Here is a 22,474-nt window from a genome sequence, read left to right as displayed (position 1 = left end):
CCTCTGTCCCTGATGAGGCAAACACAAAGCTGCTGAGTGCTCTCCTTGTTTTAAAGATTAGGGGCCACAGATCTCACTCTGATGATTCAGGAGATGTGAGGGAAGTGCCATTACCCATTCTCCTTTCTAGACTGTTCTCTCGTCATAAAGTCGTTTCATGGTTATTTGCTGTCTTCCTCTGACCTTTCTACTCAGTATTGTCACCCTCTCTTGCTTAGTTTGTCTGATATTATTTAGAGGGGTAACTCTAAATTGTTTCTTGTTTCTAGAGAGCCAAACTAAACCAGACTGAAGTTCAGTTAAACAATTTTCATTTTTTTACTTTAATGAACAACACGGGCAAATGTGTTCCGTTTTAAAACTTTAGGGGATCCTGTACCATGACTGTGCAACCTCTGTATGAGGAGTCAAGATGAAACAATGGATGTTCCTTATTAGACTAATTATCATAAGAATTAATTCTCATAAGGGGTCTGCAATCCTCTGTCAATCAGGACATAATGGGGCAGAGACAAAGAATGAAAAGATGAAAAGAAGAGTTGGAGTGAGATCACATTATTTCTATTTAAATTCATCCTTCAAAAAGTTGGATTATATCGCTATACCACTTAATCAAAGAAGCTATGTCATAGGCTACGTATGGGGGATTTAAAACAAAGAATTATAAACATTTTCATTGCAATTCAAGTAGCATTTAGTAGCACAGCTAGTTTTAATAAATACATTGTATTACTGCCTCATCATTGCACGGGTTCATCTAATTCCCCCTTTATGCATACAAAGACAGATAGTCTATAACTTTATATTGATCCACACAAATATCACACTAATCTATTACAAAACACATATCCGACAAAATATTGAGTTGCTTTCGATAGCTTCTTTATACTTGTGTGTGCATTACAAATATAGGCGATGTGTGCATTACTGAAATTATATAATTAGAATTCCTATGTTTTATTGTTCTTGAAAATTGGTTAAAGGAGTTTAATTTATATTTATAAAATGCTATCTACTCCGGCTAATTGGTTCGAATCAATCTGGGGGCCTCCAGAACCCTTACACTTACTGTACCTTCATAATGAACACAAACGGCCGGGGAATATTTAAAGTGAAACTGAATCATAGGCAAAGACATTTACAACCATACACCTAACCACGCGCCAATGAAGGATGCTGTGCAGCACAGAGAGTTGTTGCGTTAACGTTTATACAGCAATGTCAATCAGCATAGAGGCATGCATATGCTTAAAGCCACACCACGTAATCCTACAAACACCCTCCCCTCCTTTAAAATCCGCTCGCCCGGCTCACCTTGCTAAACTGATACTTTGAGCCCCGTGGAACCGCGCAGCGAGGTTCGTTGTCTCGCGGGGCGTTTGATGGTAACATGGTTTGCAGAGCACGGCAGTAGTAGCTACCCAGTACTAAAGGATCTTCCGGAAGGCTGCACGCTGCATCTCTCTCACTCACACATATTTTCACAGAGAGGAAGCGGGGTAAACTGAAAAAGGTAAGAATGAACCTTGCTTTTCAATTGTCCTGGATCAATTTGAAATATTTATATCGCTATTTAATTGTTAATGAGGCGCTTATATCTTTTGTCCCCTTGTGCTGGGACCTAAATTGTCTGAATTTTTAGACTGCTTCTGGCGATATACTATTTTAGGTCCTGCAATATATGAAACGAATACAGATTAATGAAATACAAGCACGCGTGCTTACATTGTTATCATCGGGCGAAGAGATACGCGGGTATAATTATGTTATAATAATGTAGCCTACTCCTTTCTGTTTAATTGCACGTCGCGTGCCAATTCTACCAAATGCCTGGTTTCGATTCGCAGTTTTAGAATTCCTTTATTATTTAATTGCTTGCTACTGTAACTTTCAACGGTATAGCATTGCTTTAAAGAATTAAACAGCCTCTGTTCGTGATTATATCTATAACGGGGGGAATTGATAAGTAATGGATGTCTTGCTATGTCAGGACTGCACAAACCACATGTATCGGTGATGAAATCTTGCTCCAAATAATCTGTTCTCCATGCAATGCTGTTTATTGTAAACGGTCTGCATCCGTTCACACGACAGGAAACGGGACAGAGACTGGCGCTGCACTGCAAAAAGGATCGTTGCAGTCATAGTCATTCTCTGACGCGCAGTAAGCATGTTTAGGATTAGGGATTTATGCTTAGTGCTACGGATGGTTACATGGAAGCCTGTAATATTAAGTTTCTGTTATTGGCAGTAAGGTTTTTTTAACTATAAACCTCACGAACTGTGAATAATTAGAAACTATATTGCAATTGTCACTGTCCCCTCATGAGAGATAACGCCAGTCATGATACTGTAGTTACTTGACCATAAGATTTATTATTATTGAGTATCTGCACCGATGCTGTCATTTGAAAGAATACCTTATATAGGTGTTCCTTTATTTCTTCACCAATAAAAATAAAAATTACACATTGTTTATGAGGCAAATAAAATTGCATGTTATCAATACTTAAAATAAAGCCAGGAGGTACAGTACTTCTTGGTATAATTTAATTTTATAGAGATGTAGAGAATTGCATAGACTGGGAGACCAGGAAATGAAGATGGAAATGATGATTATTATTCTTAGTAGTAGTATTAGTAGTAGTAGTAATTGTAGCTGTAGTAGTTGTAGTAGAAGTGGTGGTGGTGGTGGTAATAGTAGAAATGACACAGACAGCATGTATTACATTATGAATAAATACACAAATTAATACGATTGCCACCCATGCCAAACAAAAAAAAAATCTGAATTTACTAGCTTGCTAGATATTAAAGGATATTGTGTAGGCTTCAATCAAACAAACATGGGAAGTTTATGACGCACTTGCCTCAAAAGTCCAAACTGATGTGATACATTGTGCAGAAGAGAATTGATACTATTTTAGTAAATGCTCAATGGAAAGATGATGTTCAGTCCCATGCAGTTGAATGCAGGGCAGTAACCCTTTTCCCTGAGGTGAATATTAACCTTCAGGTTTTTACTGGAACAAAGCCTCCAAGACGCTGGCCTACATTTGTCTCCCACATTGATTGAAAATCAATGAGGATATTCTACAAAGCTAGAGTGTTCATTGGATATTCTGTGACATTTTTGTACACCATACCAGAATAAAATAATTTCAAAGTATATTATAACCTGGAAAGCACCTTCCTATGGTATTTAATCCTATATTAAGACAAATACATCACAAATTGTTTTAAATGTCAAATACATGTAGTAAAGATTTTCAGGCACAGTTTCCTTCTGTGTGATATCATTTCTGTAGTTGTACAGATGGTTGTGCCTTATGGTTCGCTAATTACTGACCTCAGCCGGCCAAAGGGAAGTGTTAGCTACTCTATTATGTAAGGGGATCAGGCAAAGGGTGTTCCCAGTCAAACTAAAATTGTGCTCTCCATGATGATGTCCATGATTATGACGCTACTGCTGCCATCGATGATGATGCAATGGTGATGGTGATAATAATACTGGTACTATATTAATAATAATAATAATAATAATAATAATAATAATACAACCAGAAACATAATCATGATAATCATGGAAAGCACGAAAGAAAGTTGATGGGTACAGAAACAGTGTTCATCAGGGTTTGTGTGGATAGCATATCTTGGTAATGGAATGACAGTCGCACATGTCTGTGCCAGGGGCCCTGTAGCTAAACATAGAGCTTTACTTTCACGGGGCTTCTGTAAACAGAAGGCTTGTTCTAAAGCTTGTGTATTTATATATACACGCATGCTCGCCGGACTTCATTAAGTAGTCCCATTTAGATTGAGTGTTCAAAAAATATTATGCATGTTCAGTATAACGCGTTCACATGAATCGCAAACCTTCATTCATTAATTCATTCATTGATTCTTTCATTCTTTCATCCATCAGACAAGAGGCTGAATTCAATATAAACTGAGCATGCTGAGTCATTATAAAATAATAATAAAAATAATAATACTTACATTTTGATTCTTACATGGTGATTTAATTAATACCAGCTACCACTTAGCTCAAGATGGTGTAGGAGTAAGTGGGGGGGAGAACATCAGGCTTATTGATAGTCATTACTCAATGGTAAGGGCAGACTTCTCTGTGGCGAGCCTGCATCGGGGCCCATGTTTCCTGCTGGAGGAAATGGCAGTAGTGTGTCTCCCTCCAGCCAGACACAGTCCTCTGTAGTAAACCACACAGAGCTCTTTGCTGCTGCGGCTCTGTGCCCGCAGTGCTTTGGAAATAGTCACCCTGGCCCTGGGTGCCCTTTACTGGTGAGAGAAAACCTCTCAGCTGGCAGCATTAACAGAGACCTTCCTCACTCACCACTTCTCTCCATTAACAAACTAATGGCATTTGATTACTCCCAGCCCCTGCTTTGTGTTAGTTTGTCTTTCTCAGTGGCTGTTTTTTTTTTGTGGGGGGGGGCTGTGAGGGGGCGCAATGGTACTACATGAGTACTACAGTTTGACAGAAAACGGGACAGCACCTAACAGCTTTCGGCTAGAGGAAGGTGCACAAGAAGGTGCCGTCTCCACATTTGGTCATTTTAACTGTCAACTTGACGAGGTACTTCTTTTTCTTTTGTCTGGCGCTTTATCACCGCTTCACAGAAGTTTTCTCCAATGGTCTGATTTCAAAAAATGAAAAAAATAATTTAGGGTCTGAGAAGCGAAATAACTCAAGCCTGAGGCTTGCTCTCCTTCTTCCTGTTTCCTTCATCATTTCTGAAAGCTGGGTCCGCCCCTCCAGCTTCCTCCTGTGAGCGTGGTTTGCTCTGCCTGCCCTGCTTCGTCAGGGCCACGATAGCTCAGAGCCGCTGCCACGCTAACGTTGTTTCAATGTCACGTTCACTTGCCGTGCCACCTCCCTCTGTGAGGCCGTCTGTACAGGCTCCCTTCCACAAATCCATTCCCCTTTCTCCACACACTGCGTCCTTGATTGCGCGGTGCTTAACATTTATCCGAAAATCGAATTGGAGAATTGGGGGGGCACAGCTGGAAGAAACGATAAAGCTAGGAGAGTGAGGCACTCTAAAGCCACAAATAGAAGTGGCCCCAATGTTGTGCAGCAAATGCCTAATCTGAATTCCTGTCAAGCGAACACACTGGAAGATCCTTAAAATGAATTAGGAGGTGGAAAATCAATACTCCGGGAAAATGTGGCTGTTTGTCACGTTGCTATTCCTGACTGTGAGATCAGTTAACTATACCGGGTCCCCTGAGATGACATCCCGGTCTCCAAACAGAAAAGTCCCATCAGAAATAGAAAATCGATGAAGCTTCCATCTTATAGCCTCACGTCCGCATCCACTGCTGGTTTTCATGACGCTGCAAGTTTTATTCCTTTTGTTTCACAGCAAGAGAACATTAGGAGTACTTAGCAGCTCATGAAAAAAGCACTGTGCTTCATATACAGTTGAGTCATCTGTTCTTTTTGAACAAACATCATTATTTCATATATTTTATATCAACCGACAGAAGGATTTGAAAGCTAGTTGTAATTTCTTATGCTTATGGTGTAAAGTGGACTACCTTATTTGATGGGAACCAGTTGAAATACAATGCAGGTTATCAAAGCAGTTGCAGATTGACTTGCAGCAGGCTCAGATTGAAGTGCTGCGGAGAGAGAGCTTGAGAGAGGTATTGTAGATGGTATGCTGGATGTGTATAATCCTGGGCTGAAGAGGGAAGTGCTTGCTGTTTGGTGCATGTAAGATGATGCAGATGATTATGGGATAGGGCGCCAGAGTCAGTCCTCGCTCAGGGCCACGTGAAACCACTGTCAGGGAGAATCCAGCTGAGTGGGCACCTTGTGTCCTGACCAAGGCTCTCACGTGTATTTTTAGAGCCAGCCAGAGAATGGATGGAAATGGATAGGGCCACATGTATATTGTGTTGCATAGATTTCAATCCTCTGTTTATTTTTCATAAGCAATAGGTCCTTGCCCAATAACCCCTACCAGGTTGCAGCATATGCTGGATAAAGCACCCTTATTGGGAATATTTCAAACAGGCTTTTCATTTCTTTCCCTCTGTGTCGTTCCCCTGCAGCCCTCAGCTTTAAAATGAAAGGGTATCATTTCACCATTACATTTCAGAATAGTCATATGCGCAGTAAAGAAGAACAGAGAGCGCGAGAGAGAGTGAGAAAGACAGAGAATGAGGAATGAAAGGCAGAAACAAGACGAGCGAGCTGCCTTTCTGCGGCACTACACCCGCAGCAGTCCACTGATCCGGTCTCTGATGTGTTGACTTCAAAAGGCCGTGTTGCTGGTATCTCCTCAAGGTTTCCCGCCAGCTGCCTCTCCGCGGAGAACAAGTGAAACGAGTGCCTGTCTCCCTCAGAACAAAAAGGCCCCAGCTGTCCGCTTTTCAGGGCCGGAGGACCGACTCGCGTGTGGCCGCTCCAGTTCCCCCACACCCGAGGGAACACTCAGGTGTGAGGCGGTGTGAGGTGACCTGAGCCTCGTCGTTAGCCCGGCCTGCTTCTGTTTATCGCACGCGGAGCGCTGGAGCTCTCGCAGACTTTCCACGCAAGCAGATTGCATCTCTCTCCCTCTCCACCAGGAACCGGCAGATCGGCTCTCCTTGACCTGAATAATGCATCGCCCTCCCCAGCCAAGATACAGGCAAAATAATTGCCATCTGGGCTTGAGGTGGGGCTATGTGTGTTTGTGTGTGTCAGGGGGAGGGGGCAGGCATCTTTTTTTCTGCTTTGCCATAGTGTCACTCAGAAGAGAATGTGAGTCACCTACAGAAGGTGACATCACCTCCTGGCATCGGGGTAAAGTGCATTTGGCACTGACTGGCAACCTGTATTTCTGTCTCATTGAGCTAGTGGCACTACCACTGGCGCAATAGGTGGACCTACAGTATCTCTGTTGCATAAACACTGTCAGTCTTGAATTCTGTTGTCTTATGTTTATAGCTTGGAACAGGTTATTGTGCAATGTGAATGTAGTGGAAATCAGAGGAGCACAATAGTTTTATTCAGGCATTGTCACTTCCAAGCATCAGGAAAATAATATCCCCCTTAGCTTGACTGGGTCTACAGCTCATTCCATACTTCTGTCTGATAGACATGTTTAACACTACAGGGCTGACAAAGCCATTGACTGTAGATGGTCATTTTTGCTAGTTTCTGTCTTGCAGGTTTCAAGCTGCTTGGCATATGTGTTAGTCTGAAATAACAAAGCGAGTTCCCAGACGACTGACCATACACAGGGTAGATCCATCTCGTCTAAAACCGCAGCGCTTTCTTGAAGGGGAGTATGTATGAATGCTATAAGAGACTGTTCTCAATGTTGATCAACTCCTCGCTTTATTAGAACAGCCAAGATGCTATTTGCATTCCTGGTACAGACAGGTCTCTCTTCAAATCCTCGTGCGAGGGATTTATGCTCCTCAAAAAAACGAAGAGGATGTCGGCACAGGAGATGATCCGTGTTCTCCAGACACCTTTGCTCAACAAGCGAACTGACCTTTGACCTGGCCATGCCTTGAATGAGTGAATCTCATCAATCTGAGGCACCTAAGGCAGCTTACGGAAGAACTGTTGTCTGTGTTTGCTTTGACACAGACAACAGTTTCATTTTATGAATGCCACAGGCTTTGACGTAGTCCAAAATACTGCCTCTGGGGGTCCATTTTCAAGAGGCTGTTTTCCCCCAGAAAAGTTACAATTCAGCTCAAGCTCTGACTAGACACTGGTGCTAAAGATTACCTCTGAGATAAAGTGGCGGTGATTCTGTGAGAACTGCTCTCGGCGCCATTAAACAGAATGAGATAACGGTGACGGGGCTGAAACGGCCGGGGCGTTGGGGGAGCGGCACTGTGAAGCGCTGCAGGTGTGCGCCGGGACCGGGCTCCTCTCAGACGCGGTGGAGAGGAATGTTTCTAGCTCTGCTGGCAGGCGGTCCGCAGCGCGCTTCTCGCTATGCAGGTGCCCGCGGGCTGTGTAAACAGCAGGTGTTTCGATCCGGCAAAGGCGGCAGGCATTTTCGAAAAGATCGAAGGCGGTTAGAAACAAAGGTTTTCATGGAGGGGAGAGAGGTAGGGAGGAAATGTGAAGGCTCCCCCGGTGTGCTGTGCTACTCTACCGATCAATGATGCAGTGCACTCTCCCAGCTTGAAAGAGCCCTCTGCTTCTCTGTCTTCTTTTTTGATGTTTATTTAACATTAAGGTAAAGGTGCTTTTACAGAGCAGGAGCATGCATCAGATTAATTGGAAGTATTCAAGCTAGTATTGAAAAATATACTGTATGTACACTCAGTGATCCCTTTATTAAGTAGACCTGTGCACCAGCTTCTTAGTGCAAATATTTAATCAGCCAATCGTGTGACAGCAAGTAAATGCATAAAAGCATGAAGACATGGTCAAGAGGTTCAGCTGTTGTTCAGAACAAATGTCAGAATGGGGAAGAAATCTGATTTAAGTGACTTTGACTGTGGAATGATTGTTGGTGCCAGACAGGGTGGTTTGACTATCTCAGAAACTGCTGATCTCCCGGGATTTTCACAAACCTCTAAGTGGATAGGCTACAGCAGCCTAAAAAAAGGTCTACTAAATACCGAATAAAGTGCTCGCTGAGTGCATTTCAATTGAAATGGGAAAATAATAAACTCTTGAAGAGGAGCCCCCTTGATCAGCGAGAAGGCTATGGAGCAACACAGGAGTAACAAAATCATTCCTGCTCTGATAGCTCCCAGTTCTGTCAGTGCAAAAAGAGGCCTCATTCCCTTGCACACACACACATTAGATACTCCTTTAAAGTGTGGTTAATCTGCTCTCATTTAACTGCTCTTCATTTTACCAGGTAATTATAACACAAAGGATGCTCAATTTGGTTGGATCAAAATCGTGCTTTGACGTTGTAAGAGAAGAGAGCAAGGTTCTATTGTGCTAGTGATATTCTGGAACAGTTTTTCTATGCATGTCGATCTCTCTTTAACTGCCACCCGTGGTACTGAAAATAAGTAGGCAAGAAAAAAAGGGACTCGTCTGGAGAATTGCTCTCTTTGATGCTCCAAAGGAATAATCATATTGCTTTGATTTGTTTGTCGTACATGTTCGTTTATTGCATGTAGTTTGCATGTTGATGCGATATTCAGCTTCTACAGATTCACTTGGCTGGAACTGTGAAATGCTCCTTTATCCAAAAACTCTGCGCTTTTCAAACCTGTGCTTAGAAACATGTGGTTGGCTGGACCCGTGTTTGTGTTTCTGAGTGTGTGTGTGTGTCTGTCTGTGGATTTTTTTGGTTACCATGGGGCGAGGAAAAGGTTTTTCATTTAATCTGTTCCTGTACTTCCAGGAGATAATCTACTGTAGCTATCATGCAGTGACATTATGTAAGAATCCTGGGACAGATAGGAAGAGAAGCGTGGAACCTTAGGGATGAGCGCACAGACGGTCTGAAATCAGCAGTCCACATAATACCATCTGTGTAACTGTGCTGTGTTATCTGCCCGAATTATTGTTTGCGTCTAACACGGCTGGGGAGCTTGTTTTTAATCAAATAAATCTGTCTTTCAGTTATATTTTAATGCATACAGTATGCCACATAGGAGTACATGTAAGTCCTCAGTAGGGGCAACAGTTAATTGTGGAACATTTATACTCAGGTTTGCTATTATGTATCAATTTTCTCGATAACATACTTGGCAAGGCAAATTGAGTGTGAGCGACACGACTGTTATTGGCTTTCTGCTGGCTCCAGATGAAATTCAGATATCCGAGTGCACGCTAAATTTGACCTTTGCATTTTTATTTCAGCGATAATAATCATCAAACCTGTGCTTTCAATATTGTCTGGAGCCATTTTGTTGCCGTTGATCTGTTTGTTTGCCGTTTCGGTTGCACTCCCGCTTGTAGAATGGAAGTAATCAGCTCCTCTTCGCCTCCCCCTTTCCTCCCTTTTTATCTCTCTTTCATTTCTTCGGTCCTATCTGTTCCATTTAATCTGTCGCTTTCCAGCACACCCAGAGAGAGCAGGGGTCAGAGTTAAGGGAGGAGGCAAAGGCACTCCGTGTGCCAGCCGCGGCATGCTCCCATGGGTAGGGCTGGAGGGAGGGAAGGGGTCAGAGCGGCTAAATGGTTGTGTAATCTGGGCTGAATTAAAGCTGATGCACCCTGATGAGAGGGGGATCTGTTCCAAGGCCTGTGCAGACAGGGTGTTCTGCTGAGCTGACGTCACACTGTAATTCTCCCCTCATCACACAGTAGCCCTGCACTGAGAATGATAATGAGGGCGGCAAAGAAATGAAAGAAATTATTCATAATAATAATAATGTGATACTTGTTATTATTGCAATTGTTAGTATTGTTATTGTAATATTACATATAGTATTGTGATGCAATATTATAATATGTCACTTACTGTAAACAAAATGTAACAATGACTGGTTAACTGTGAGTATTACATGAAGAACATAAAATATTTGGTGCAGAGACTTAAGACTGTGCAGTTATTCTGTGAATGTGGCAGGATGGCTTACCATTTTCACCACCTGATGACAATTTAATGACCCTATCTATCTTGCGACAGGTAGTTTTGGCCAGCTAGTAGGTTTGTATTTTGTTTTATTCATCTGGTTAAGGTGGATTAACCATAAATAACCAGAGCCTTCATTATATGTGTTTTTGCTAAATAGCAAGACATCAGTAAATCATTTTTGGCATAACATTTCATGGCCACATAAATGATAAATGAAATTGCAGATATTATTGTAGTGGTGCTGCGGGTGCTGTATGCAATATAGCCTACATAATTATGATATAATACACAATATACAATTATGATTGTCGAAACCAGTCATTACAGTGTATTACAGTTAGCGACTGATGCCATAACATTATCTTAATGTTTGCAGTGATCATACATTTACCAATTTCATTTATTTATAATCTATAAAATTTGCAACATACATTATGACAGTGTAAAGACATTTGACGTTGGCTTCAACATCTTGCCATTGTTTACGATGTTATATATGTTATTGGGTTGCCATTGTATTTTCATAAAAATGAAGGGGCCAATAGCACACAACTTTCCTCTATAACTGTCGATTTGAATTGTATCTTTGTGCGTGCAAAAATATTTCTAATTTACTTTTCCCACTGAATTATAACAAGTAAACACATTTTCATGAGTCTTCAGGCATAACAGTGTTCTGCGATGCAGGAAAAAAAACACACTAATTTGATATCCTGGCTGTGGAGAAATAATAAGCCTCTCTCTCAGAACTGGCTGTGCACATTTTCTGCACACATCCCAGGGTGCTGTTAAATGCCAGCCGTTGTAATGGCACATTGCATTGCGGTTCCCTGGGACTGCTGTTGCAGGCTTGGCTGTAGGGCATGATCGTCCCTCGGTTTTTCCTCTTGAATTGAGATCTCTGTTCTGTTCCTCAGAAGTGTTTATTCTATCAGCTGCTGTGGATATATGCCCCCCGGATACAAGCTGAACACCACACATTAAAATGTTAAGTGTTCATCAGCTTGTTGTTAAGGGACTCCTTGCTGAAAGTTCCAGATGAAACCAGCCTAAGCTGGTTAAGATGGTTTTAGCTGTGTTCTGGACAGCTAGCTTCGGCCAGCTAGACCAGACCAGCTAAGACCAGCCGCAAACCAGTTATGTCCCACTAGAAGTGTCAAAAAGCTGGGAATTTCAGCAGGGCTGGTCTAGTGCATAAATGGACTGGTTTGGTAAATGGTTAAATGGTTTGGTATGGGATCAGGACTGTGCCATTGCTGCACAGTCTGCAGCCACACGGGGTGACACACAGCTGGTTTTAGTCTCAGTCAGGGAAGGGAGAGTTCCGGTCGGTCGGGATAACAGGGCCTGGCCCCCGGCCATCGGGCTCCCACAACCCACCTCTTTTGAATGCAAGTAAGGTGTCTTCCTCCGGCTCATGTCTGTGCCAGCCCAATGTTGATAAGAAGCAGAGGCATCACTCGCTCCGGAGGAGAACGCATTCTTGTCCACACCCATCCAAATCAATAGCAGAGGTTGCTGCAACGAACGTTGACGAATACGGTCAAGGGAGACCCGCTAATTTATACAGAAGGAGACGTCTCATTGCACCTTCGTTTATGCTTATCAAAGGTCCTGTGTTACGCTGGAGCGCGATTTGCATGAACGGAGGGGAAGTGTGTGCCCATTGATATTTAAAGCGCATGGCCAGGTGGACTGCGCGGCGTGATTTGTATGCGCGCTCTTCAGCCCTTCTTCCCCGTCGGCAGGCGCCCAGGAAGTCTGCAATCAGGTGCAAATGGGACCTCATCAGTGGGATTGTGTTTGCCACAAACGGCCGAGGAGAGAGTTCGACTAGCCGACGGGCCCCGCTGCAGCGTGACAATTACACTCTGTTCCAATTTAGCAAATTGAGAAAACGTTTTGTACGTAGATACCGTATGTGTGCGGTTTATGGATGTATGGATGGTTTCCCCCTCCTCTGCATAAGTACAGCTTCACTCAATGAATATATGACACATGGATGCATCAGGTGCTATACAAAAATAATAGTTTTTATATTTTTCTTTTATTTTGAATTCTGCTTTTTAGCCACCTGCTTTTTTCAGCTGTGAAGGCTTACCTCATCATGGCCCTGTTCTTTTTGTCCTCTCTTATGAGTCTATTTCTAACTACAGCTGGTCTCCGCAGATTCAAAATGTGCAAACTGCAGATTTTATTCACTCATTGTCAGCATAATAAAACAGCTGTCATTGGACTTGGTGGTGGGCTCTTGAATATATTGAGACCTTGACATTGTCCCATGGGTGGTGACAAAATAATCATTGCTTTGTGTCTCTGTGTGGGGGGGGGGGTTGCCTACTTGCAGTCAAATAGTAAAAATGCTGCAGATATTGTTGGTTTTAGACTTTCCTCCTCTGTGAAGAGTCCTCTAGTCATGGACAGATTATTTGTTCAGCTTGGCCTATTTTGGAGCAAACCTTATGGGAATAGGCAAGTTTTTAAAAAATGCTTTTGACTGTCACTGCCCCCATGAATGGTGAGGTGGGGGAGTGGGGAGGTACTGTACATAGATGCCCAGAGGTATTGTGGGTCCATACCCATGTCCTTTCTCTAATTCCTGCATTCTCATGGGAGCTATGCAACATTCAGGGTACAGCTTGCTTTTGGGTCTAAAGTAAAAAGGTGTTTAGAGAGGGTTAAAAGAATATAAGTCCTGTTGGAGAATGGAGCTAAACATTAAAGAGAGAGTCTCCTCCACAGCTCCACTGTGAGCAGTACGCAGTGTGCACTGGGTCTCTTTCTGCTTAACGACCATTTTCTCCCTGGTTTACTCTATGGGGTTTGTACTGGGCTGGCCTGCTGTCACTGTGATTGGATGTTATAGGCCAGCAGTGCCACACACAGAGCTGAGCTCCAGAGTCCGTCCCTGGTCAGCTCGCTTCACTAGCCATAGGAAATGGTTTGTCACTGTTATTGATGCCCTTGAGTGTGTGTGAGAGAATGTCTGTGCTTGTGCTTGAGAGAACATGTGTGTGTGTTTGGGACAGAGTGTGTGTGTGTGTGTGGGGGGGGGACCCGACCTTTGCAGATCTCCATTTTCTCTAGTGTTTCAAATCAGGCAGGGGAGGTAGCACTCTTCTGGTAGGCAGGGCACTTACCAGGTAGACGGGGTGTTTATAAAATGAGTAAATATGGATGAGAAACCGTCTGTGGGATTGTGCCGGGGTCTGGAGTGGTTGCGTCTGCACGGTGTGTAAACAGAGCGGTGGGTTGCCAGGTCTGCGGGGTGCCGGTGTTTAGAGCGCAGAGGACTGTCGCGCTGCCATCCTTACGAAGCGCAGCAATCTGCCAGGGAGGCCGGGAGCGGAGCGGAGATACAGATCAGTCATAACTTTTTAAAGACACAACACGCCCGAGACCGCGCTCCGTGCTAGGGTGCTCATTTACGGCCGCCACGATCACCCGTAATGCGGTAATTACGCACGGTAGCCATTGTTTTGACTTGATTATAATTGCCGCAATTAACCTGACGGCTGTGGCGTAGGGAACAACAGCCGCGGTGTACGTTTGAACTGAGGCTGGCGTTAATATGCGCTTGGAGTAATGGAAAAAAGCGGACTGTTAAGGGATGTTATTCTCGCCAGGCGGTAGAGATATCTCTCCCTGCGTACACAGCCTCAATCTTATTTTTACCACATTGATTAGCTCCTGCTTCTTCTGAGCCCCTGTGTGAAATAGAGGCCGCATTGATCTGGGTCAGGGCTCGACCCGTCATGTGGTCTGTAACGGGCAGGCCATCGGTAACGCTGGGGCGGTGTTGGGGTACATTGGCGGCACAGCTATGGTAACAGCTCCACGATGTTACAAGCGGGGTGGGGGGAGGTTGGCGTCTCACACCAGAGCCGTAAAGGGTGCCCTGGCTGACTGAGCCTCAGGAAAGGAAGGGAGAAAGTCGCGAGCCAGCGATTGGGTTCACGCCAGGGGGCTACTGCGGGCCTTGTTCGCCTCAGCGACAGCAGCCCTTGTGCTTATCGAAGTTTCTCAGTAAAAACAATGAACAATGGCCGCTAGGAATTAAAATGGGAGAAAAAATTGTACTCTTTTCATGTTGAAGTGAGCTTTCAGCTCTTCGCATGAATCTCCCTCTCTCCCTCTGGGCTCTTGTTTATAATGGCGTCTCGGTTTTCAAGGCTGGGTTCTGGGCTAATTGCGTGTGTGCTGAGTGCCGGGGCCCTTGACCCTCTCCGCCATTCCCACCGAGGTGGCCCACTCCAGCCTCAGAGTCCGCTCCACACACGCATTTGCATAAGAAAACGCTTTAGTATTTTTCTCCTCTGTGCCCAGAATCCCCCGCCCCCACATTTCACATTGAGCCAACTCCCCCCTGATCCCAGGATTTTCAGTACAGCTGTTCGTGACCCAGAAAAAAAAAGGAATCTGACAGATGTTCGAGGAAAGGGTTGGAAGAGTTGTCCATTGGATTTGACAAGGCTGCATATTAAGCAGCGCTTGTGAAACAGTAAGAGAGCGGATTATTTTTAAGCCGGCAGAGGAAACAAATGTCAAGTAGGAGAGAGATAAACACGTCTCTCAGCCAGGGCTTGCGAACGGACATTCTCCACGTCCCCACCCACTCACGTCCTGCCCGGCATGTGTTTTATGTGGCGATTGGCCTGGCGTCGGGAACTACAGCACAACAAAGACTGGATAAAAGTCATTACTGACAGAGGCTTGATCTGCCCCTCAATTAAAACGGCTGTCTGAGGAACTTTGAGAATGTGTGATTCACACAGCTGTAAATTACAACGCTTGGCTGCATGCATTCCGGCACTCGAGCGCTAATGAGGCCGCGAAGGTGATTGTTGTGGATTTTCTCCTTATTTGAGCTGGGAAGAAGGGCGAGACAGACAGGAGATTTCCTTCAGTGTTTTGGAGCGCGCTGCACTGTCGTGCAGAATCCCTGAGTGCGGATTTGAAGCACTTATGCGAAAGGACTACTGTGAAGTCCTCACTGTTTTTCGGACTCTCGCTCTTTCTCTCACTCTCATTCACGCTCTCCGTATCTCTAATAATGGCACGCAGGGGACTAATTACATACCCATTCTACATTTATTTCTCTCGCCTGCCTCTCTCCACCATATCTCCACTCTGTCTCTGTTTCCCAGCTTCCATCTCTCCTAATCCGTTTGGCCACTTCTTTTTCACCTCTCAATTTTCATCGCTCAATTCCCCTCCCTACTGTCTCCCTATGATCCCCTTTTCTCCCATTTCTTCATTTGTATATCATAACTCCTTCTCTTCCTTCTTTATGCCTTCAGTGCTTTCTCTGCCCCCCTCCTGCTCAGTCGGAGAAGGTGATATCCTTGCGGTAGTAAAGAGCCTTTTTGAAGAGCATTAGCGGCTAATTGGAGCCCTGGGCCTGCGAGGTGGAGGGGCTCCTAAAGGAGCTATCTTACACACACTGCCTGTGGAAGGCTTGGTGCATACTGCCCCGGGAGGGCCTTCTCTTTCCTTGGGGGGGGGGGGGGGGGGGGGTGTCATGACCACAAGGCTTTGTACAGCTCTGTGCTGTGAGCCAGGACTGAGGAAACTGCAGGGTGTCGTAGGCCAAGGCTTCCGAATGCTGGAAAGGGGAGGCTGTTACTCTGTGCTGCCCTCGTTTGAGGCCTGTGCTCGATAATGGGAGGCACGTCTAAATTATTCCTTAGTGGAGCTGTGGCTGTCCCATTACTTTGATTATTGTCCATGAGCCAGGGTTCTCACTCATAGTGTGAGCTAAGCCGCACCAAAGGAAAAAGAGAAAAGCAGGGCATTACGCCTCACAGTAACATCAGAGTAGAAGGCAACATCATTATCATTCCCATTGATTGAAAACCCAGCTTGTGATTTAGATTTTCAATTTTTCATAACAATTTACATTTTCAGTTTTTCTTAAAGATTACTGCATACACATGCAGTCACGCTAATGAATTACACACAATTAATTGTGGCATCCATTAACCGCAGTGACTTTCCTGTCACTGTGGTGATGTCAGAGCTGGCTCAGTCACTGTATATCTGAGGACAAAACTAATTTATTATCTACAGACTATTATAGCAAGAATTCATTGAGAGATGATGCACCTTCTAAGTTAGCGTCAATCCTTCTCGAGTTCTGCATATTTTCAGCAGTGCCGGACCCAGCCAGGGCTGATTTTCCACCTCCCCCCACCTCCCCATCCATTCGTTATTGTTTAATGAACTCTATTTATCCTCTCATGGTGTATTGGTTAAATATGGGCTGAAAGTATTTTCCTGGCAGGGCGAATGCAAACAGAGGGGCAGGTTTGTGTACTGACGCTCCCGGAGCGTTGGCATTTTCATTTGGCGGCTGTGCAGTGTGTGGGCGACCCCGTTATTAATTGCTGCAGGTACCCAGGATTGCAGTATTTACACAGCAGACGCGTTTTGAGGAACAATTAAATGCCAGGGATTAGACAAACTAACATAAAAGAATTTGTAATTTTACAGATGTGTCCCAGAGTGGATGTCAATTGACATCCATTTGGTTTTTGTTGATTTCTTAAAGAAGGCCCTGAGTGATTTGGCATTCATGTTGCATGGGGCCTACCCGTTAATTAATTATGTTGTTCATCGGGGAAGTATGCTAGCAGTGGAGAGATTCCTCTGATCCTCATCCACTGAAGTTCCTGAGGAGAATTGCCTGTGCTGTGACAGGTGGCCTTTAGTCGCATCACTGTTTCAAGGAAGGAAATTGGATCCTTCTAAAAAACAATTTTTCATTCTAAAAACTTTTCAAGTCACATTGTTCCTGGTATATTTACATTCCGCTCACTCTACGGAATTTGTGATGGGAAGGATAACCTTTAAAACATTTAACAATGTGGACAAAGCATCTTTATACTCACAGTATGCTAGTGTAGGAACTGAATTTGTACATCTGTTTCTTCATTATTAGAGTCGTTGTTCGAGTGTTGATGTTCCAGAGCTGTTCCAGAGCTGTATTTTTGCCACTTTCTTGTCTTTGGCAGACGTTCAATCAAAGCTGTGTTGATTTGTGGTGGCCAGGTCTGGAATTGCTTTTGATGCAGGCCAGCTAGGGTCAGCTATTGATTGACCCTGGCAGTTGTTGGTTTCATGTGTATTGCGAGGACTGTGATTGGCTGTTGATCAGGTGCTGTTTCGGTTGAAGGTTTGACCAGGGGCCTCGGTGTCGTCGCTGCACACACAGAGACTCGTTGCCATGGGAAAACAGAACAGCAAGCTGAGGCCAGAGATGCTCCAGGACCTGAGAGAGAACACGGAGTTCTCTGACCATGAGCTGCAGGAGTGGTACAAGGTGAGCACAGCACCGACTACAGGGCGGGTGTGCAGAGAACACATACAATATCAAACACTGGGTTCATGAAAAACATATCGCATAGTGTTTGCAAAAAACTGCAGCAAAAAAAAGATTCAAATTCTTCCTGCTTTATTGTCCTGTGCAAATGCAGTATTTGAAAACGCTGTGCACCACACAGCCACACTCTAGAGTGTGGTATAGGCTAGTATTGTGGTGTGACAGACAGAAATTTAATAACACATACTTTGAAGTCTGCAGCAATGCAGTCTGATGATTTGTCTCATGATTTATACAGTTGTTTAATGGTGATGTCAATTCTGAGGCATAGTTCTGAATTGCAATGTTGTCATAATTGAACTGAAGCACGCCTGGAACATCCCACGCATGTTACTCCTAATGCCGAACGTTCTCCCTGATCTCCAGGGCTTCCTAAAGGACTGCCCCAGTGGCCACCTCAACGTGGAGGAGTTCAAAAAGATCTACGCCAACTTTTTCCCTTACGGCGACGCCTCCAAGTTCGCCGAGCACGTCTTCCGCACCTTCGACACCAACAATGACGGCACCATTGACTTCCGGGAGTTCATCATCGCGCTGAGCGTCACGTCACGCGGGAAGCTGGAGCAGAAGCTGAAGTGGGCCTTCAGCATGTACGACCTGGACGGCAATGGCTACATCAGCCGCGACGAGATGCTGGAGATCGTTCAGGTGAGCGCGCGTGCTAGCGACCGCGAGGCAACCGAGGCTGGTATTTAACTGACTGTTCCATGTGAGTCAAACCAAGCACTGTGTGTTTTGCTTTTTGAAAGCAAACTAATTAATTTAGACACTATGGGCCAGATTTACTAAGCCTGTTGCGATGATTTTCAGGCACATGTATGACATTCTGCCCTGGAAACATGCGTCGAAACTGCCACACGGCCTGGATCGCAGTGATCTAGGCAAGTCATCGCAAGATGCGCTTCTGTCCGTAATGCATTTGCATTTAAGGGTGGATTGCGCAAATATAGGGCTCCTAAACAATTGTCGAAAAGAAACATGGAATTAAACTTTTTTGGACTGCCAAAAAAGAGAAAATCACCTGCAACTGTGACAAATACCCAGCCATACAAATAATAATGTTTCTGGGAGAAATAAAAGATGTACTGGAACTGAAAAGATCTGGTTGTAGGCAGTCCCATTTTCTGATTGCGTAATGAGCTGTAGCTTTCGTAAATAAGATGTTAATTTCAGGCAGACACCAAAACACCCTCGTCAGGCCACATTTTGCGCTGCAAGTTTCTTGTACATAAATCTGGACCTATGAGTTACTATTCCAATCGGTTTCATTTGGTGAGTCTTGCACCAAACTTTCCAGGGGTTGTATAATATTTCTGGGTGGTGGCAAAGCGGAGGCGGAGGTATCGTAAAGAAATTGCTCTGCAGAGAGGCATTTTGGACACTCTAAATAGTGGAACCTAATGAGATAAATTGCTCTCCCTATCCATGAAACAGTGTGTACTACTCTGAGCTCTGTGTGCTTCAGCGTTCCTTATTTTCAGGCCAGTCCCTGTGAATTTGTCTGGGAAAAGAGTCTTAGACTCTAGTGGGTAGATTTGTTTCAGATTTGGGCAGGGTCCAGCTTTTACTCAGCACAGTTATCCAGCTAGCTCGGTAATCCGGCTTTGTGGAACAGGAGTTACAGTAGCTGTGTAAACGACTACTTTAATTGCATTCAATTGATCACTTAAGTGCAGAGTAACAACAGAAACCAGCAGACCCTACGGCTCTCCAGGACCGGGAGTGGAGGTCACTGGCCTACACTCATTTAGCATTTACCACAGGGGCAGGTGGGGATAGCAGGAAAGTGTGGTGCGAGCATGTTCCATCCGCGACCCGCGAGCTGGGAGGGGTGGTGGGAGGGGGTAGGAAATGGATAAGGAATTGGGGGTGATGGGTGCTGTGTGCTTTTGGATTATCAAGTTAAATTTAACTGGCATTTATCCCTGTGTGTGCAGAACAGGCGGATTATCCGAGGGCTAATCACAACTATGCTTTGCTGGCGACCACGCAGGCTTTTTGCATCGCCTCAGCAGTTATGAAAAGACACACGGATGAACGGTTAACAACCTGCACTTGTTAGATCCACCCATACTTAATGCTGCCCCCCCACTATATCTCCTCCTCTCTTTTCATTCAGAAAGAAAGGAAGTCCAATACCGTAGATCAAGCCTTCTTTAGACACCATTGGCTCGAGCACGTGCATTGACGCAATGAGTCAATCAGTCAATTAATTGATTGATTAATAACTCTGGGAAAGGGCCAAGGTATATATTTGGTGTTTGTGGTATATATCTTCCTCATATTCATGGCTAGGAAAATGTTTGGTAACTAGCCACAGAAGATCCTGTCCTTAGACAGCCCTTTTAGAATCGAGAGCATTGTAGCTGGGCACAGTTTCTAACTGTGTGAGATTCTAATACCAGCCAAATGAGCACTGCTAAGATAGCCCACTAGCTGTGCTTCTGAATGTGCATGTCAAATGTCAGTGTGTCACCCCACACACCCCCTCTCTATCCAGGCAATTTACAAGATGGTGTCCTCAGTGATGAAGATGCCAGAGGATGAGTCCACGCCTGAGAAGAGGACGGACAAGATTTTCAGACAGATGGATCTGAACAATGACGGTCAGTTATGTCCCCATAGCAACACTGGCCCAGTCCTATCACAGTATAAGGGTCTTTGAAATGAATTAGCTGTGACAAGGTATTCTCATGTAGTGAGATGATAGAGGTTCAGGAGGTGTTGGTTAGATGGTACTGAGGTTGGATGAATTTGCCTGCTGTTAAAACCTGCTAATCTTTTGTCTTGCAGGCAAGCTTTCCCTGGAGGAGTTCATCAAAGGTGCCAAAAGTGACCCTTCGATCGTACGGCTACTGCAGTGTGACCCCAGCAGCGCGTCACAGTTCTAAGGGTCCCTGGTTCCTCAGAGCAAACAAACACACAATGCATGAAGGTTCCTGTCTTTTTGTGTACCAGAGGGAAGAGTTTTAAAAGCATAGTATCTTTCATTTTAATTTAAGAAATTGGACATGCATTCAGTTAAAAAAAGAAGAAAAAAAACTGCCAAGACATCAGCTATCAGCTGTCCATCATCCGTCACTCGATGGAGAAGGGATTTCTGTTGAATTCACAAACGTCTGCGGATCAGAATGCCTGACGGACAGTGTCTTACAGAACCAAAATTTCAGAAGGGAACATTCCACACTGGGAACTGTGCATGGTCAGATATATGATATACTGTATGTTTTGTTTTTGTTTTTTTTGTTTGTTTGCTTTTGTTTCCCCAAAGACACAAATCTCCTTCCACTTTTTATATTCATATTTATGTGGATATAATATTCATGCATATATATTTATGTATGCATAAACAGAATAGTTAATGTGTAAGCGCTGTGGTATTGGAGGTAGTATTTATATAGCTTAGTTCCCCAAGCCAGTGGACACCAGTAAAATGTTGGTACTGGGATGGACTGGAATGCTGGGAGTTTTTCCCAACTGGAACTTATGATCTTTTACAAAAAAGAAAAAAGGCTGAAGATCCAGTTGTTTAATTTATATTTTGTATTTTTAGTTTTAGTTTCCTTTATGATTTTTTTTTCATGGATGCGAATACTCCAGTTTTAGATTGTGTGTGTGTGTGTGTGTGTGTGCGGGTGTGTGTGAGAGAGAGAGAGCACTGACTTTTCATTTCTGATTCCATTGCTGTTTGGAGCAGGAATCTAAACTAAGCTTTGCACTGTGGGAAAGAGCAGCAGCAACATGTATCTGTGACACGTACGTTTAGGATGAAAGAAAATGATAGTGCATGCATCAGGTGAGGGCGCTGTGTGTACGTTTGTGTGTGCGTGAGCATGTTCTTGCTAATGTAACAGTATTATCATTTTGCATTCCTTTTCTTAAAATGCAAGTATTCAGACTTATTTTCAAACTGTGAAGTGGTGTCATAGCATTTATAATGCAATGCATGGTGCAGTACAAGAAGAAGATACTTAAGGACAGAAGTTTGACTATACTAGATATCATGCTCACATTACAACTACAGTGGACAAACACAAAGAGAATGTATTAAATGTCTTGTTTACACATGTTTTCTCCTTTCTGGGTAAGCCTGTCCTTTCCATTCCACAGAAGGAGGAAAAGCCACCAATAAGGGCTTATTTCCATACTCAGTCGAAGGTGGACAGAGGACAAAGTTGTCATTTGCATCTGCTCTTATTTCATTACAAGGCAACTGCTTGAAGACACTTGTCGATCAGCAAAACCCCTGCTTACAGACCCTGGCTGCGGTAAAGGCTGTGCTGTATGTTCTGGGATCAGTTGTCCGTGCTGAAATCTTCTGTTGCACTCCTTTCTTATGTTGCATGAAAGCCTCTCGTGAGGATGTCATGTTTGTCCCCTTCCACCCAAACGTATGAAAAAATATAAACTTGTGTTTGAAACGGTCTCCCAGTTTGTTTTTGTGTCACGCTCCGGACAACTCCAAATGTTTTCTCTTTTTTTTTTGGTAAGCTGTTCTGTAAACAAACATAAACAATTTTTTGAATCAGGAATCTCAGATAAATAACAACACACTTTATTTTTACTA

General features: G+C 44.0%; 1 protein-coding gene across 1 annotated transcript; it reads left to right on the top strand.

The window, feature by feature from the left end:
• The first annotated feature begins 1,299 nt into the window (after positions 1–1,299).
• hpca (hippocalcin) lies at positions 1,300–22,328 on the top strand. The gene is made up of 5 exons (XM_061254339.1): positions 1,300–1,513; positions 17,701–17,847; positions 18,274–18,555; positions 20,408–20,513; positions 20,701–22,328. The coding sequence occupies exons 2-5, from the start codon at positions 17,752–17,754 to the stop codon at positions 20,796–20,798; spliced, it is 582 nt and encodes a 193-aa protein (XP_061110323.1). The 5' UTR covers positions 1,300–1,513; positions 17,701–17,751; the 3' UTR covers positions 20,799–22,328.
• The last annotated feature ends 146 nt before the right edge of the window (positions 22,329–22,474 follow it).

This window comes from Conger conger, chromosome 9, assembly GCF_963514075.1.
Source record: "Conger conger chromosome 9, fConCon1.1, whole genome shotgun sequence".
In the NCBI taxonomy this organism is placed as follows: domain Eukaryota; kingdom Metazoa; phylum Chordata; class Actinopteri; order Anguilliformes; family Congridae; genus Conger; species Conger conger.
The sequence above is the reverse complement of the archived record's forward strand: the minus strand, read 5'-3'. Positions and strand labels throughout refer to the sequence as shown.